Source organism: Hypomesus nipponensis, chromosome 5, assembly GCF_054491055.1.
Source record: "Hypomesus nipponensis isolate SF chromosome 5, ASM5449105v1, whole genome shotgun sequence".
Taxonomy (NCBI): domain Eukaryota; kingdom Metazoa; phylum Chordata; class Actinopteri; order Osmeriformes; family Osmeridae; genus Hypomesus; species Hypomesus nipponensis.
Genome location: NC_140365.1, coordinates 7279847 through 7296462, shown reverse-complemented (window position 1 = coordinate 7296462; position 16616 = coordinate 7279847). Strand labels below are relative to the sequence as shown.

The 16616-nt window shown below is 41.6% G+C and overlaps 2 protein-coding genes across 2 annotated transcripts; both read left to right on the top strand.

The window, feature by feature from the left end:
* Positions 1 to 570: 570 nt before the first annotated feature.
* On the top strand, positions 571 to 6339 carry mogat2 (monoacylglycerol O-acyltransferase 2). Its single transcript, XM_084698656.1, has 5 exons — positions 571 to 702; positions 3776 to 3980; positions 4226 to 4400; positions 4854 to 5053; positions 5523 to 6339. Exons 1-5 carry the CDS (start codon positions 679 to 681, stop codon positions 5675 to 5677), a joined length of 759 nt encoding a protein of 252 aa, XP_084554782.1. The 5' UTR covers positions 571 to 678; the 3' UTR covers positions 5678 to 6339.
* Positions 6340 to 9032: 2693 nt separating this feature from the next.
* dgat2 (diacylglycerol O-acyltransferase 2) lies at positions 9033 to 16406 on the top strand. The gene is made up of 8 exons (XM_084697989.1): positions 9033 to 9312; positions 10303 to 10431; positions 10765 to 10872; positions 10977 to 11047; positions 12917 to 13121; positions 13452 to 13626; positions 14263 to 14465; positions 14816 to 16406. Exons 1-8 carry the CDS (start codon positions 9273 to 9275, stop codon positions 14968 to 14970), a joined length of 1086 nt encoding a protein of 361 aa, XP_084554115.1. The 5' UTR covers positions 9033 to 9272; the 3' UTR covers positions 14971 to 16406.
* Positions 16407 to 16616: the final 210 nt, after the last annotated feature.

The window sequence follows — 16616 nt, the reverse complement described above, 5'->3', positions numbered from 1 at the left end:
CAGGGCTGGTGATCCAATTTAGCCTATTAAATTGTATTATATTGTGATTTCCTGTAATAAGGTATGAAACAATGTACCCTGATTCAAAACAGTCAAGAGGAAACAAGTGTAAGTGAAGGTTAGAGTTTTTTTACTGAACATTTGACTTAACCAGGAAAGACTTTTTCAGCCAGTAGCTGCAATGAGGGTTCACGTTTTAAGACTTCCGGGTTGTAGGTCACGTGATCAAGATATCACACCAGAGTATGTCAACAGGGTCAAGAGATACAAACCGGACTGACGATCCTTCACCTGCAAAGACATATCTGAAAGAAAATACGAAAAACACAGTATTTCAGAGATATTGATTTATTTAATCCTATGGAAAAAGGACTTAATGAACAGATGGCCAATGGTCAACAGAACTACCTTCAATTTACAACATTTCCAATCTTTTTTTTAAGTTGATACTTGCATATCTAACAAGTGTCGAACTATGTGTGTGTGTGTGTGTGCTCATGCTTGCATATGTGATTTACTACAGCCCCACTCTGCATCGTGCTGTTCGTCTTCCTCCTGTTCACACGTTTTTGGCTGATCAGTGTGCTGTATGCCGTCTGGTGGTTTGTGGACTGGGAGACGCCTTCCCAGGGAGGTCGCAGGGTGCCCTACGTGTGTGGCCTCCGCATCTGGAACTACATGAGGGACTACTTTCCCATCCAGGTGAGAGTCTGTTTATACTCGAAATGCTTTGAAGTTCTCCGAAAGGACTGTGATCTAGATGTTTCCGTCGAGCGTACGTAGTGAGATCATTGACCTTTGTTTAATAGGCAAGACCCTACCTCTATCTCTCTGTCGGTAAACTGCTTTCTCATCTAAACTCTAACCCTATTATTTGGACTTGGGTTCAGTCCAAATAAAACCCTCTGGGTTTCTGAACTGGCAGTGGCTTCTTGTTGCTTATCTATTTACCCGGCCAGGCAGGAGGAGGCAGACAAGGCCACTGATAACGTCAATTATGGAAGGAGGTCTCAAATTATGTGGAAGTAGAATATGTTGACCACACTCCAATTCCATTCTCTGATCCTAGTAAATTCATTGTGTCACAATGACTTGGCAGACGTCATTTTTACTTTGTTGATATTCAGGTGTGACATGACCAAAATGAGAGGGTGTCCAAATGAAGCCAATGGACTAAACAGCGACAAGCATGGCTTATGAGGCAAGGGAGTATTTTGTGGGAGTTGCTGTCCTCTGTAGTTGATGGGTGGTGTCTCCATCTAGTGGTGATATGCAGACTGTGCATATAAACAATCCCATGATGGATATTAGAGAGGAGGTTAATAATAATACTTTTTTGTTAATTCAGCAGATGCTTTAACAAAAAGCAACAGAAAACTGGATGGTTTGACTAAAACGATACAGACGTTTAAAATAAAACTTGAATATGATGATGTTTACGACACTGTGCCGTCAATTGCCTGAGTAAGAGCTCCATGCTCTTGGCCTTGAACGGCTTTTAAACTTTGGTCATAACTGATAAGAACGAAAAAATCAACAACAGTATATCTCTACACTTAAATGAACCTTTTTGGTGGGCATATGGAGTCATATCTAGCTATTCCTTTGTTTTAGTTGTTGTTTGGGAGGCTTTAATAGAGTTATATTATGAGAACATCATATTAAAATTAAGTATTGAGTGTCTTCAAGTATTTTTATGAACCTGAAATCATAGCAAATTATCCCCCAAATGTGTTTTTCATAATATCTGGGGAGAACCTTTTTTTAAAAGACCAAAACAAACCGTGTGTATCTTCTGCTTTATGATTGAATTTCATGTCAATCACATTGTTTAGATATGGGTTTGTGCTGTAGGTTTTAAAATTAAACATAACGTTGTAAAGAAGTCTTTCAGCTTGTTTGATTATTATTGAAAACAGCAGAAATACACAGTAGATAATCCATATCTTACTGTTTGTGTGCATATCAGCATGTTACTACAGTAGATACTGTATATCTCAAATAATCCTTCTTATCTTGTGTACCTAGCACAGTGCATGTCCCCACTATTTTCTATTAAACTTTGTACCGTTTTAGGAAGTAAACATATGTGCATACCTCCGAGCAGTGGATAGAAAACTGCTTATTGGAAGTTTTTGTACGTATGTCAAATAGAGTTTATATGTCAGTTAGATTCTTCTTCCAGCAGAACACACTGGATCACTTACTCATGTAGCTGCACAGCTTTAAAACCATGTACTTTCCTACAATTCCCATGTAAACAACAAAACCATGAATTTCCAGATAAAAAAAATCTCTGAACATTTAAAAAAGAACCACAAATGACTTTGAGTACTTTCCCCATGCTACGCAGACAGGACATATGACTTTATGCATTATTAGTGATGAAAAAAAGACCATGAAGCGTCTGTTCTTATGAAAACAGCCCTCCTTCAAAGAGGCTAATCCAGTTCATTAAAGTCTGCTTTCTGCCACAGTCTATAATCAATCCCTTTCGGCCTCAGTCAGATCCTACACCAGCTGATCTCAAGCATTCCTTCTAGGGACACAAGCACTTAAAAATCCACTCATCATCGAGTCACAACAAATGGAATGATGCCATCTAACACAATGTTTGATAGGGCTCAGGATTAAACATGTAGACAAGTTTTACGTTATCTAAGTCCATCTCCCTTAAAAAAAGTTCCTGCAAAACTGCGCATGATGAAGGCTACGTATAGATAATTAGGAAAGTTATGCTGAAGCCAGGGTTTGGGGGTAGATGTTATTCCGATGGGATCGTTTTTCAGAGGACAGCTCTTTTGTTTGTAAACACCAGCTTTGTTCAATGGAGAAACCGGACCAATGATTAACCCTGTGAAAATGTGGGGGCTGCCGTTGGGATCCAAAATAATGAGTAGTTACTAAACAATGCACTAGTGTTCTCTCTCTCTATCTCTTTTTCACTCTTCCTCTCTTTTTTTCTCTCTGCCCTCTCTCTCTATTGAAACAAGCCTTAAACAAATCTAAATAGTCTCTTCCCAAAATTGAATCGAAAGGCTAAAAAGACAGAAAAGGTAGTGTTGTGATGAGAACAATGTCCAGTAGCTGATTAAATACAATTCAGTTTGTTCTTGGTCAGCTTTTACCGTGACCTAGTTTTGATACCAGGAGCATGACTTGCGAAATCCTTAATCAAACACAAACATTCAAATCACGGGTATGGTAAAAAAAACTTAAAAATGTACATACCACTGTGATTCCAAGTATTTTTCTTTTTTTTGCTCAGTACACTTCAGTGTCTATATAGTAGCAGTTAACCTGTATGACAGTGGTTCTACAAACGCATCGGCCAACAGAAAATAGAATACTTGAATCAAATTGAAATGTATTATGATGATTTACTGTTGTGCACTGATTTTGTAGACTTGCATACTTATTGACAACTATAAGTAAGGAAGTACATTTTAACTTACAATATGTAAGTACTTTCAGATTTATAATTTGTTAAATAATTTGAGGGAGAGATGCACCCTGACCTTAGTAGTACTGGTTGACTACAGATAGAGCTCCCAGGTCAGGTGAGATATCCTCTCCTCGACTACATCCAGTGTGACCATGCTATGCCTTTGCAATGCCCAACATGACAACAAAACAAGAAAACAGAAAAGCAGACATAAAAGTCATAAAAGTTGATTGAATCCTTTTTTTTTTTAGAAGAGTGTTTTAAGTGAGGTGTCTCAGTGCTCGACTGTTTGGTTTCACCATTGAAAGTGTCACTGTTTTCTGTTTGCAGCTGCATAAGACTGCAGATCTTGACCCCAAGAACAACTACATCCTTGGCTTCCACCCTCACGGAGTCCTGGTGGCCGGAGCCTTCACCAACTTCTGCGTCTACGCCACAGGCTTCAGGGACAAGTTCCCCGGCTTCACCTGCTACATGCTCATGCTGCCTCTGTGGTTCAGAGCCCCCTTCTTCAGAGACTACATCATGTGCGCAGGTCCGGGCCACATATAATTCGGCACGTTTACTGGTTTCATTGGGAGCATGTTCCCGGTCAATTGATGGTTGAACTGCCCTCGTTTAGAGAATAGCCCTTTGTTGCTGTTGCTCAAGTTATGGTGTTAACAACGTACGAGAGTGTATGTGACTCAAATTTTGGACGTGGAGATCAGTGAATGTATTAAGCCGTCATACTCGACTCCATTAAATGCCTGATGGAGTCTGTCTGTTTGTCCAACCCAGGCCTGATTCCTTCAGACAAGGAGAGCGCCAGTTATTTATTAAGGCGAAAAGAAGGCGGTAATGCCGTGGTGATAGCAGTGGGCGGAGCCCCGGAGGCCTTGGATGCCAGGCCTGGTGCCTACACCCTGCTGCTGGCCAATAAGAAGGGCTTTGTTAAACTGGCAATGGAACATGGGTAAGACAAGAGCCGGCCTCTTATAGTCCTACTTTTTTTTTTGTTATCTCTGAGAAGAAACACAACATCACAAAGTAGACACTCTCACACTTAGGAAATCTATTTTTCATGGTTTAGGCAACTGTGTGATTCTATCAATCCCAGTCTGATGTTAACACTGTGTCAACTGCAGGCTGTCTAAAATAAGAGCATTGTTAAGCCTTCCTTACATGGAAACTTACATGTGAGCAAATAGGACCCAACTGACACGAGTACAGTATATGTCAGAGTAGAAAGCATTGCTGTTGCTACCTCAGCATGGAGGTGTGTAAGTGTGTTCTCAACTGTTAGCGCAATAACAGACAGGTCTATCACCGAATTGTGAATATTTGGTGGCAGTTTTTTCTTGTCGAAGTTAAAATAAGAGAGCGGCTGAACTCATGCCAAACATATTTTCCACCATGCCTTCCCCAGGGCCCATCTGGTCCCCATCTTCTCCTTTGGGGAAAACGAATTGTTCGACCAGGTAGAGAACCATCGAGGCACCTGGCTCCGCTGGATTCAGGAGAAACTGCAAGGGATCATGGGTATCTCTCTGCCTATCTTCCACGCTCGCGGTGTCTTTCAATACTCCTTTGGTCTCATGCCTTACAGGAAACCCATCAACACTGTGGGTGGGTATCTAACTGCACACCACAACACAGCACATGCTGTATCCCAACTAAACTACCAACAGGCTACACAGGGGCTTGGTCATGCAGCTATTGTACCAGTGACCATCTACTATGTATAAAACCTTCTTCCAGTTGTTTGTTTTGGCAAGTTGTTACATTTTCAATCTACCGACAGTTTTACATAAGTGAGTGTGAGCAGCAGTGATGGAGTTAAGTTTCAAACCGTCCAGAGAGATAATGCTTTTCCTTAAAAGATTGTTTCACTTTTTAACTTATTGCATCAGTCTTCTGCAATCCCTCAGCAATAGCGGCCAGCGTGGGTCATCTGTTTGGCAAACTTTAGATGGCATTACGATATCTTAGTTAAACAGGGACCGTCATCAAATCTAAAAGCACGAAGCGCGCGTGTTGCACACAATGCCCTTTTTCAAGCGCAAGTGTGACTCTGTATTGTTTGACCTTTTCACAGTGGGTCGGCCAATCAGGGTGGAGAAGAACGAGAATCCTTCCACAGAGGAGCTGGACGCCCTTCACGAGTGCTACATGGACGCGCTCTACAAGCTTTTTGAGGAGCACAAGGCCCAGTACGGGGTGGACGAGAACACTCATCTCAGCTTCGTCTGAGCGGGACACAGGACTCGGAGAGACGAAGGGTTCAGAGGTGGAGGGCGAGAGGAAGAGTGGGAGGAGAGAAAGGAAGAGTGTGGTGTGGAGAAGAGGATGTGGGAGGAGAGGGAAGGAGGAAACCGCCTAGAGTTTCATCTAAAGACATTTATACCTGAGCACCCCGACTTTGAGAGATTCGCTGTCATGTTTTCTTACGAAAGAAAACTCTTGCTAATACGAGCACCAGCACATCCAAAATCATACTCCATACTTCAACTCCAGCAACAAACATAGAGGGCATCTGTGTGTATCATGTAGATAGGTTGAAGACACTAGAGTATCAGTATTTTGTATAAATGGGGCATGTTGGTGAGTTGAAATCCCAACATGTCTAAAGATGAATTTGACCATCTTTTTTACAACTGAATTGGACTTATAGTCTTTATTTCTTCACCAATTGTGGATATGATTTATCTGGTGTATTTGTAGAAGGTATCAAGAGTGACACTGAGGACTATAATCATCTTGTCCATATATTTCTTCACTTAATCCCCAGAGGAAGTGACATCTGTCTGGAGGATTTGTGACTTGTGTAATGCTTCAGATCCTTTCAAATAAAGTCAAAGGCTAAATGGTGCTGCAGCAACACATTAAATAGGGTGATGCCAGCATTTACAGTATCAAGTGTATTGGTTTTCTGCATTCAATAACAAAATCTTGCATTATGTTGCATTCTTTCAAATAATAATAAAAAATAAAGTGCAACACCCTCTTCTTTTTACATCATTTTCTTTTTGACAATTGTGAAGTCATTTTGCTTTAATAGCTTCCAGTAACAGATAACATGTCTCATTCACTGTATTGCCACACCTGCCAATTAAGAATTGATTTATAAACGTAATATTATCTTTGCTAGATACAACTGTCTGTGAACTTTAGCTCTTTCAGCACTGGTACACTGTGTGGCATATTTCCACACCAGAATGGCACAGTCTCACATGCACATGGACAGTATCCAGACCGTTTCAACACAGCCTGACCTTGTTGGGAAAAGACAGGAGAGATATAGAAAGTTCAAATTAACTGGTTAAGAAATGATTGAACATAAAAGGGCCAAGGGAGATAGAGAAACATGTGTGAACAAAAGAGGGAGGGAAAATGAATCCTTGCCATCCGCTTCAACATCTTCAGCCAACAATACGTGACGGGATGTTGGTATGGGAGCGAGGAGTGTGACAGGGATGACAACGGCTGACTACCTTGTTAATTACAGGTAAAGCATGCAGGTCATATGGAAAGAGCAGGTGGAATGGCAATTACACATTTTAAAGACATATTTGGGGAATTTGTCATGATTGATTGGATAGTATTTACTGTAAGTGAACTGTGACTACTAATGTAGCAAAGAACCAAGGCCAGATTCTAAACCAAGCCACCATGGTAAGGCCTCAGCCTACATGGTACGCACATTCATCCAGTGAGCTATGGATTGTGCCTTGTGGGACGTATTTCTGTACACAGCTGAATGACAATGACATTGACAATGACATCGCTGTTGATTCTCATTTTATGAGAAATGAGAGCTGGCAGTATAATCTATAATATCACAAGAAATGTTTCGATCAAGTGAACCCTCAATAAGAGAATAAAACCACAGGTGTTACAAATCAAGACGAGGGTGTGAGAGTTGGTGTGTTGTTTGTGAGACGGTCTGACCTTATCACAGCAACACATCCGAAAAACAGGGGAGGGGATGTGAACGTCCCTGTTTAATGACCAGGTTTGAGCTTTGAACAGTGCCTTTTATCTGTGGCTCTGATACAGGCAGCCCTGGATGGTAGCGTTGTCTCTCATTACTCTGTTACTGTAGGGTTATTGTGAAAACAATATCCCCTTTTTTCAGGAACGGGCAAAGTACTCACTAAGGAATAAGGATAATAAAGACTCATGTTACACACACTGGTATCTTTTGTGGGATATCTAATCTTAAAGGAGTCCCTTATTTAACTTGTTGAAAGAAAACAGACTGCACATACTCTTGTCCGCCTTCCTACAAGTATATCAATATAACACAACTGTTTCAGTAAGCTTAGTTTACCTTCTAATCGATGTGGATTCGTGCTCCATTTTCTGCTGACACACCCTCTAATCAACTGTCCCATATTGGACAGTACAGAGGGGATGGCAAGCCAAAAACAATCTGTTTCACAAGTGACACGGTAGTCAAGGATATCAGCCAGTCAAGGATATGGCTGGTTATCAGCCAAATGAAATTTTGATTCTGATCTGAACCCATTCGATATTTGTAATACGTCTAGACATGGGCCAGTCCCCCATCTGTGTTTGTATTGGCTAAGAAGCTAAGTAATGAACCCTTCTGTTGCATTCATTTTTGGGAATGCTTGCACATCTGAGGGACCCACAACATTTTGGGGTAACAAAACAATACAGCCATGGCAATTACTGTAAATCAATCCCCAACTAGCGCCTGGGAGTGTGGGATTTCTTTCTTCTTTTTTTCTCCTTAAGAATTCATTGAAACAATTTATCAAAATTATTTTGTTTAACAATATTGTGCAGATTCCTGCAAGCCTTTCGTAGTTCCATTCATTGCAAAGGGTTGAGTGCAACAACAGCATGAGACAGACAAACAGACAGACATGCAGGGAGACATTTTGAAACAACATGCCCAAGGACGAGGAACACAGAGCAATGGCACAAAACCTTTTTGTCAAATGTTTTCTTCAATTTCACTCACTTTTATTTACCCTGGGTCTTGGATCCGCACAGAACATATAAAACAAATGTGTAAAGTGTTGGGGGCACACTGACTCAAATATGAATCAAAATTGTCAGTCTTTCTAAATACATCCATTACCTGGAATTTCTTTTCAACAGTTAAAAACAGGGGATTGCCACATATAGATAAAGTCTAAAGACTATTTTGACATGTTTATTCATTACCTCCACTCACTATTATATCAATGATTGACCTTGATAAAAGCTTACTGAGGCTGGTTACTGTGCGTGCCAGACTGGGCATGGGAGCAGGAGGCATCCTACAGGAGGGAAGGGCATGCCGCTAAACCAGTGCCAACATGCAGATTGACCACACATTTGTCGAAATTGTAATGCCTCAATCTGCCTGTTTATTATACAAAACTGTATTAGAGAGACAGTCTCTGTTGATTGGATACACATTGGGGATTAAACAAAACGGCATAACCTACTTTGGTCAGTGTTCATGTTATTTGTTGGTTAGAATGGACAAAACATGAACATTGACCGTTACAGGCCACACGTGACCATCCACTACCTGATAAATACACTACCCCAGGAGGGTCGACCCCACCACAGTCCAGATAATACTTCAGTTCTCCCTCGGTTTTCCCCCGCCGCGGACCATTTCAGTTGGCACATCAGTTTGGACATCTGTAAACCTCGTTGGCTGCGCACTCGTTAGTGGCTCCTCCCCGTACCGGTTAAATGTCTCCTCGGCTCGTCACTTCATTGCAGTCGAATGCAGTCATGACAGAGGGGCTGTAGAGTGAAACAACTTCATTGCAACAAGTATTTCTGAGTTTTGTCATCTGTGTTTAAGAGAGCCTCAGTTATGAAGACCTTACTTGCTGCCTACTCCGGTGTCCTTAAAGGTAAGCGCTAAACCATCGTTTAATCGTACTGTGTATACGAATTTGTTATTCTGCCCCGTACATATTGTGTTAATTGGATCCACCTGAAAATAATCGAATCCTAATTGTTTAATTTTTTTGAGAAAACAAGACTACCGACACCAATTAAGAAGAGTATACATTGTGTATGGACATTTGGACTAAGGCATGATTTTGGCATTGCCATTTGCACAGGAGAGATGAGCACTTTTCCACGTTTTGGCAGGGGTTTGTTTAGCGAAACAGGTTTTCTAGACACTCTGTAGCGTCATTTCGATACAAATGTCTGCTAAATACCTAAAATACAAATGTATTGGAGAATGCAGACCAGTCTGGTTTGGATGGCCGCAGGAACCAGGGAGTACCAGGGACCAGCGTGTGAGAGTCTTGACAGCAACACTGCTGTAGTGGCTGTTACCTGGACCCTTAGGCAGGTGTTGGTCCTGTAGGATATCAATGCCTGACTGCACTGGTAGAGTGATAGTCTTTGCCAATATGGCACAGGGTTATTTTCAGACCTCAAAGATGGGATTACTAGACTCTGTTATCCAGTGGGGAGGCTCTTCTCCTCGGGGATGGCTGAATTGTGTGGCTGAGCAGCATTAGTTCTCCTCAGTCACTCCTGATCTCTGCTATTACACTAACGGCACACATGTAGCTGTGCAGTGGAAAAGTAGCTTTCTTTTTTTTATCAGTTGGTGAGCGGGTCATGCTGGTGAGTTGGTCCTCATTGGTTACAGAATAACCTCCTAGGGTCTCATCGGTTTAGTTTTCTTTGGAACTGTGTTAGTTTTCTGTGTAATTGAAAGAGGAGGATAATCCAGGAATCCAATCGCTACACTCATTATCTTGATACTGTGCTCACGGACTATTTGAACACGAAGGCATGACTGCTTTTAATCCATGTGAAAAATGTGTGTTATGTTCTAAGAGGTTGTTTGTCCCCCACCTCCCCTGATCTCCCTCCTGTAGGCACCGGCACCAGCCTCCTCTCAGCCTTGCAGGACCTGCCCTCCGCTCCTTGGCCTTCCAGATCCAAGATGGAGAAACATCTACAAGTCATCTCTGTGCTGCAGTGGGTCCTGTCTTTCCTTGCCCTGGGTGAGTGTGTGTGTGTGTGTGGTGTGTGTGTGAGAGAGAATGTATGCATGCTTCTTAATGTCTGTGTGGCTGCTGCAAACTGTTAAAATACATGTCTAGTTCTATACTGTAATTCTAATAAGCAGGTCAAGCCTGTAAGCTTTCTCACTCACTCACTCACTCACCCATCCACCCACTCATTCACTTTGTAAGGCATTATTTTCTCAGAATAGCATTCCCAGCGAAGGGGAGGTCGTTGACAGCCTCAAATGTTGTCTCTTCCATGTGACATAAGTCACCTGCAGCCATAGTGTCACTGAGATGTTCATCCCTGACACCCTTCCCTCTCTCCAGGTGTTGCCTGCACAATACTGCTCATGTACATGTTCTGTACAGACTGCTGGGTCATCGCTGCCATGTATACCGCCTGGCTCATATTTGACTGGAACACTCCAAAACGAGGTAGGTCTCCCCATATGTTCTACAGTTAACATGGTGGAGGAGGTGGTCTTATTTGGTTTTGATGATCCAAGTCTGAGGCATCTTTCTTTCCTTCCCCCCCCCAGGTGGCAGGAGGTCCTCTTGGGTGAGGAACTGGACCATGTGGACTTATTTCAGAGACTACTTTCCTATCAGGGTAGGTGTTGTTCTGCCCTTGAATGTATGCCCTTGAATTAGTGTTGTACCATTATGTAAAATGGTGAAAGGTTGTTATTGTATTTACATAGTTATCTTTCAAAAAACAGTATGTGTACTTGTGTAGCCTATGGAAAAAGCTATGATGTAATGTACTCCTTTTTGCTGCTCAGATATGAAGTTAACGATCAGTAATACCCTGATTGATTATGCTGCAGAGTCCGAGTAGCGCAGGCTTGCTGGGCGATAAGATTGTCTGTTATTGGAGTCAGTATCATCGATTTGGCTTTCGACTGTTCCTTTCCCTGTTGATTATTACGTCGGTTGAGTGTTAGACTTCAGTCTGCCTGATAAGAGAATGCAGATGATGAGTTGTTTATTTTACTTGAAGTCTCTCTTCAGTTGCTTCCTCCTGCCTAAACACTTTCTTTTTAGGAAATCACCATAATGGTTTATTTCAGTTTAGTACTTCCACTCGAATAAGAAACCTTTTAAATTGTGTTGTCAGTCCTCTAATGCTGTGGGAACAACGGCCATTGACATTATCTGTATTTGTAGCAAATGACCTTGATAAAACATTTTAAATGCGTTTTGCTAATGAAATGGACTCAGTTTAAAAAGGATGAACACACTCCTAAATCAGTTTAGGGATTTTTCGATTACCAGGATGCTGCTTTTTCTCTTCTCTCGCTCTCTCTCCCTTCTCAACTGTTTGTTGGCCCCTTATACCAAAGAATATAAAGTAGCCTATATTAACCCTTTGTGGTCTTACCAAGTTTGTGATTTCATATTAATTTACTGTAATATCACAATTACACCGAAAAAATGAGTTTAGCCCACTTAAAACACTTGACAAGCAAATACAAGGCTCCTTGTTCCACATTTGTTTAGAATAAAGGTGAAAAGCATAATCAATAATGAGTCATTATTATTAACACTGGGCAAGTCCTTGCTGTCTTTGGAACTTGAACTTTGTTCTGTTCTGTTTTTTTTATTTTTTTTTTTACATTGTTTTACAGTTGTCTGTCTGGGTGTCATGAGATCATTTTATACTTTATGGTTCAATATGTCAGTGAACGCTGAATAAGATCGGTTTATTTGATTACAGGTGTACATGTGGCTAGACATTCTGTTGACCAATGGACAAGCTCTCCTTGCGTCTTCCTGAATGTAAAAATTTAAAACGTTACTTGCCATCACCAGATAGTAGATCCCTTTACATCTGTCATGTCATCTCTGCTGCAGCCCTCCAGCCAATCTCCTGGAGGTCCTTACAGCTGTGCTTATGCAACAGCCCTGTTTGACTTACCTGTATGGGAACCCTGTGCACACATCTGTTTGGATCCAAGCATGTTTTTGTGTGTTGGGGGTCTTGCTTCACTGACCATCTGTCACCATTACATAAAACTGAAATATAACTATTAAAAATTAACGTTTACATAACTTAAAGTTATTTTTATAGAAACAAGATAAACAATTGAACAGAATGGTTTATTGGCAATTACTTTTATTGCTGTTCCTGGGCATGAAGATAAGTAGGTCAAATCAGGGCTAAATTGATATACAGTTCTTTCCCTATATGGGGCTTCAGCTAAAAACACTGCACCAGAATACATGGCTACTGTCCTAGGACACTTACAGAAGCTTGCCAGGTTGACATCCTTGCTGCTTTTTGCTGCCAGACATGCTTCACCTTCAAATGTCTGTCAGTTCTTGTGTGGATTGTGAATTGAATTGAAACAGGAAAATGTATTGTCAACTGAATGGTTTTTATAAACTGAGTTTCTTCAACTCATGGGCCTTCTATGTTTTTGTGTTTGTTTACTGAACTAAAGTATTCACGCACCCCCTTTGTCTTTCTACTTTTCAGCTCATAAAGACCCACGACCTTCTGCCGAGCCGTAACTACGTATTTGGCTACCACCCCCACGGCATTTTCTGTTTTGGTGCCTTCTGTAACTTTGGGACCGAGGCCACCGGTTTCTCCAAGAAGTTCCCAGGCATAAAGCCCTCCCTGGCTACTCTGGCCGGAAACTTCCGTTTGCCGGTGCTGAGAGACTATCTGATGTCTGGAGGTGAGCAGGTTGAGGGTTTCTGCCCTGTGTGGAGGCGTCTGTCCTCTGCACTGTTGATAACCCAACGCAGATACAGCACAACTGTTATCTTGGAGAACTGAGCTTTGTCCTGTTGCTCAGCTCGAACACGCTCCCCATCTCTCTCTCGGACTATATTTGCTGATCCGCTATTACAGACAGCTTTTGCTGAATTTGCAATTCTCAGTATTCTTATGAAGGTACAAAATTCAGTGGCCCATCATTGCTTTTTGAACTGGCATGTTCCCACTGGTAGGGTACTATAATGTTTGTTTGAGCACTGTGTTAAATCATCCTTACGTCCCACCCCAGGCATCTGCCCAGTGAACAAAAACTCCATCGACTACCTCCTCTCACGGAATGGCACTGGAAATGCAGTGGTCATCGTAGTCGGGGGAGCGGCTGAGTCGCTGGAGTGCAGGCCGGGCCTCAACACGGTCACACTGAAGAACCGAAAGGGCTTTGTGAAACTGGCCCTTCAGAAAGGGTGAGATTAACACTAACACACTCGCACACCTCCTAAAGCAGAGCTAATCCAAGAACATGGGGGTATGACAACAAAGACTGAACTGCTGACTCACATCACAAAGATCCATGACTCACAAATGGGCAAAAAAATTGTGAACATAACGTTTTGGCAAATCCTGATTACGCGTGGTGATTGGCACAGGTGGTTTGTTGCTAAAATGAACACACAAATAACGCAACAAAGGCCAAGAGACTGGATAGGATTTAACAACAGCGAAATCTGGGAGCTAACATTGGAATTCCCAGTGCAGCACACAAACGCTGAAGGTCGGATTGGCTCCGCTAAACCAAACAAACCTACTTCCTACCTAATCGTCTAGTCACGGATTACAGATACCCTGGTCGTACCTTGTCTAAGGAGCTTGGATTTTTGTTAAGTAAATATAATAATGCTATTATGTAGACCCTCGTTCATAACACGTTGGGTAACGGCATATACATAACACGCATATACATAACATGTACGTTACACAGTATTCGGAGTAACGGAGGTGTCGCCTTTTCATGTCTGTGCGTGCAAACTACAGTGACTGTAATATACAGCAGTTAACTCATCTGTGAGTGACAGAGGCTAATGATGCCCTGTTTCTTTCAGAGCCGACCTGGTGCCGGTGTACTCCTTCGGAGAGAATGATGTGTACAAGCAGGTGATTTTCGAGGAGGGGACCTGGTGGAGGTGGGCTCAGAGGAGACTCCAGAAGCTGCTGGGCTTTGCCCCCTGTCTGTTCCATGGCTGTGGTCTCTTCTCCTCAGACAGCTGGGGCTTTGTGCCTTACAGCAAGCCCATCATCACCATCGGTTAGAAAAGCTCCTTATTTCTTGGGGTTCAGTTAGTGGAGGGGTTCCTAAATAAGAATGTCTTTCATTAATAATTTGTCAGAATTTAAGTAACTTTACATATGTATTTTACTTATTAGATGTATTGGTTAATTATATACATTTGGAATTTGTGTAAATCTTTGAGTGCAGTGATTTCACAATCAGTATCAGCAAGTTGTTCAAGGACTTGTTCCTGTTCATCTTTGTGAGCAGGGCCATCCACAGTCAATATTTACACCAGCCAATATCCAGTACTTATTAATGTTTAACGTTCTGGTTCTCAACTTCTGATGTACCACCAACACGCACATGCATATATTTATTTTCAGTTGGTGAGCCAGTCACAGTGCCAAAGGTTGAGGAGCCGACCCAGGACATGGTGGATCTGTATCATGCGATGTACATCCGCTCCCTCTGCACCCTCTTTGACAAGCATAAGACCCGCTTTGGCCTAAAGGAGACTGACATGCTGCACATCCAATGAGAGGGATTCTCTGGGACCCTCTGACCTGTGACAGCTGCTTCAGAAACACCTCTCAGCTCTCGAGCCTGGCTCTGATACGTTATTGAACTTGGATTTGTACACACTAATGTTTTTGTAAAAACACTTTCAGCAGCCTCCTGTGCTTGAGTCTTTGTCCTATGTTAAAGACAGGATTAGGTGGTGTTAAAGTCCTTGAAGTTGGTTATGGCAAGGTGCTATCCACCTAATGGCCATGGTTATTTTTCATGACAGTAGAGAACGGGATGTAAAGAAATCTCCCGCATGCAGGTGCAGAGCATCCTCTAGATGGCGCTACAAGGTGAAACTATGCATTGGTTAAAAGGTAGCAAGGATTTTCCTCTTATGGAATTGTGTACACCTCGACTATTCTCTTTGCTATACGCACAAACAATGCAATTGTATGGTATTGGTTCACTAATGGGTCAATACTGGTTAATTAAACCAAAGATCTGTTGGTCATTGACCTCTAGCCCCACCCTTCACCCACGTATATTCTGTTGGAACATGAAAACAAAGGAATTCTGTTCAATCAAATAAGGCTTTGCATATGTTTGGGAATGCATGTGTATATATTTGATTGGTGCCATTAAGTATTAATTGTGTTTTGTGCAAGAAGGAAAGTGTGCCTCACCTTATGGAAATGTGTACCTTTTGTCTTCCCAGTGAAATGATCAATGCACTTTTTGTATATGTGATGACTCGCAGAGGTATTCACCCTTGAGATGCCTTATAAACCAGAATCTTCTTTGAATGTTCTTGGTAAAAGAAATGCAGGACAATGCAAAATACAATATTTGTGCTGTGACGTTGTCATTTCACCCAAATTACTTTCCAGACACTGAAGGAATTGGCTGGCCTGCAGAATTGACATGTGCCTTGAAGTTCAGCAGTACATTAGACCCAGAGGAGATGACTGAATATTGTGGATGTTAAGATTAGGATGATCAGGCAAGACCTGAAGCCTGTACCCCAGGGTACTGTTTGTCTTTTTTGAGGATGAACTGTTGATGAATGAGAAAATGATGAAAAGCAAGGTATCAGAAATAATGTGCTGTATGTGAAGACATTTGTTTTTGGCAAATGTGTAAAGATCTCAGGTCTTTGTCTTGCCTTACAAGGATGTTATAAATATCATCAGAGGTAACTAGCATTGGTATGTCATACCAAGCAAAGTCTATCTACCACTGTCATGAAAATAAAATGATGGCACAAACTATTGGCAGTGTCCTCTGATAAGCAGTTTTATTTGGCTTCACCTTTGTGACTTGCAAAAACCATTGTAAAGCTCAGTCTGATTAATGTGCAATAAAGAAATAAACACAGCACAGCCTTTATGTTGTGAATGGTTCTCCACAATCTGCCTATTTAAATTCAATGTTTTGTATATTTTGCGAATAAAACATGTACATAGTTAATTGTTTCCTTTTTTACACATGATCATATAATACATCTGACTAAGTTTGGGTAATTCCTCCTCAACATATTTTTCACAACCTCAATGTAAAACTAATCCTCAATACTCAATCATCCAAGAGATGAGGTGGATAAAAAGCTATTTACGTATTTATTAAGTACTGATATAGAAAATGTGAACAGTCAAATCCCATTAGATTCCTGTATGTGAC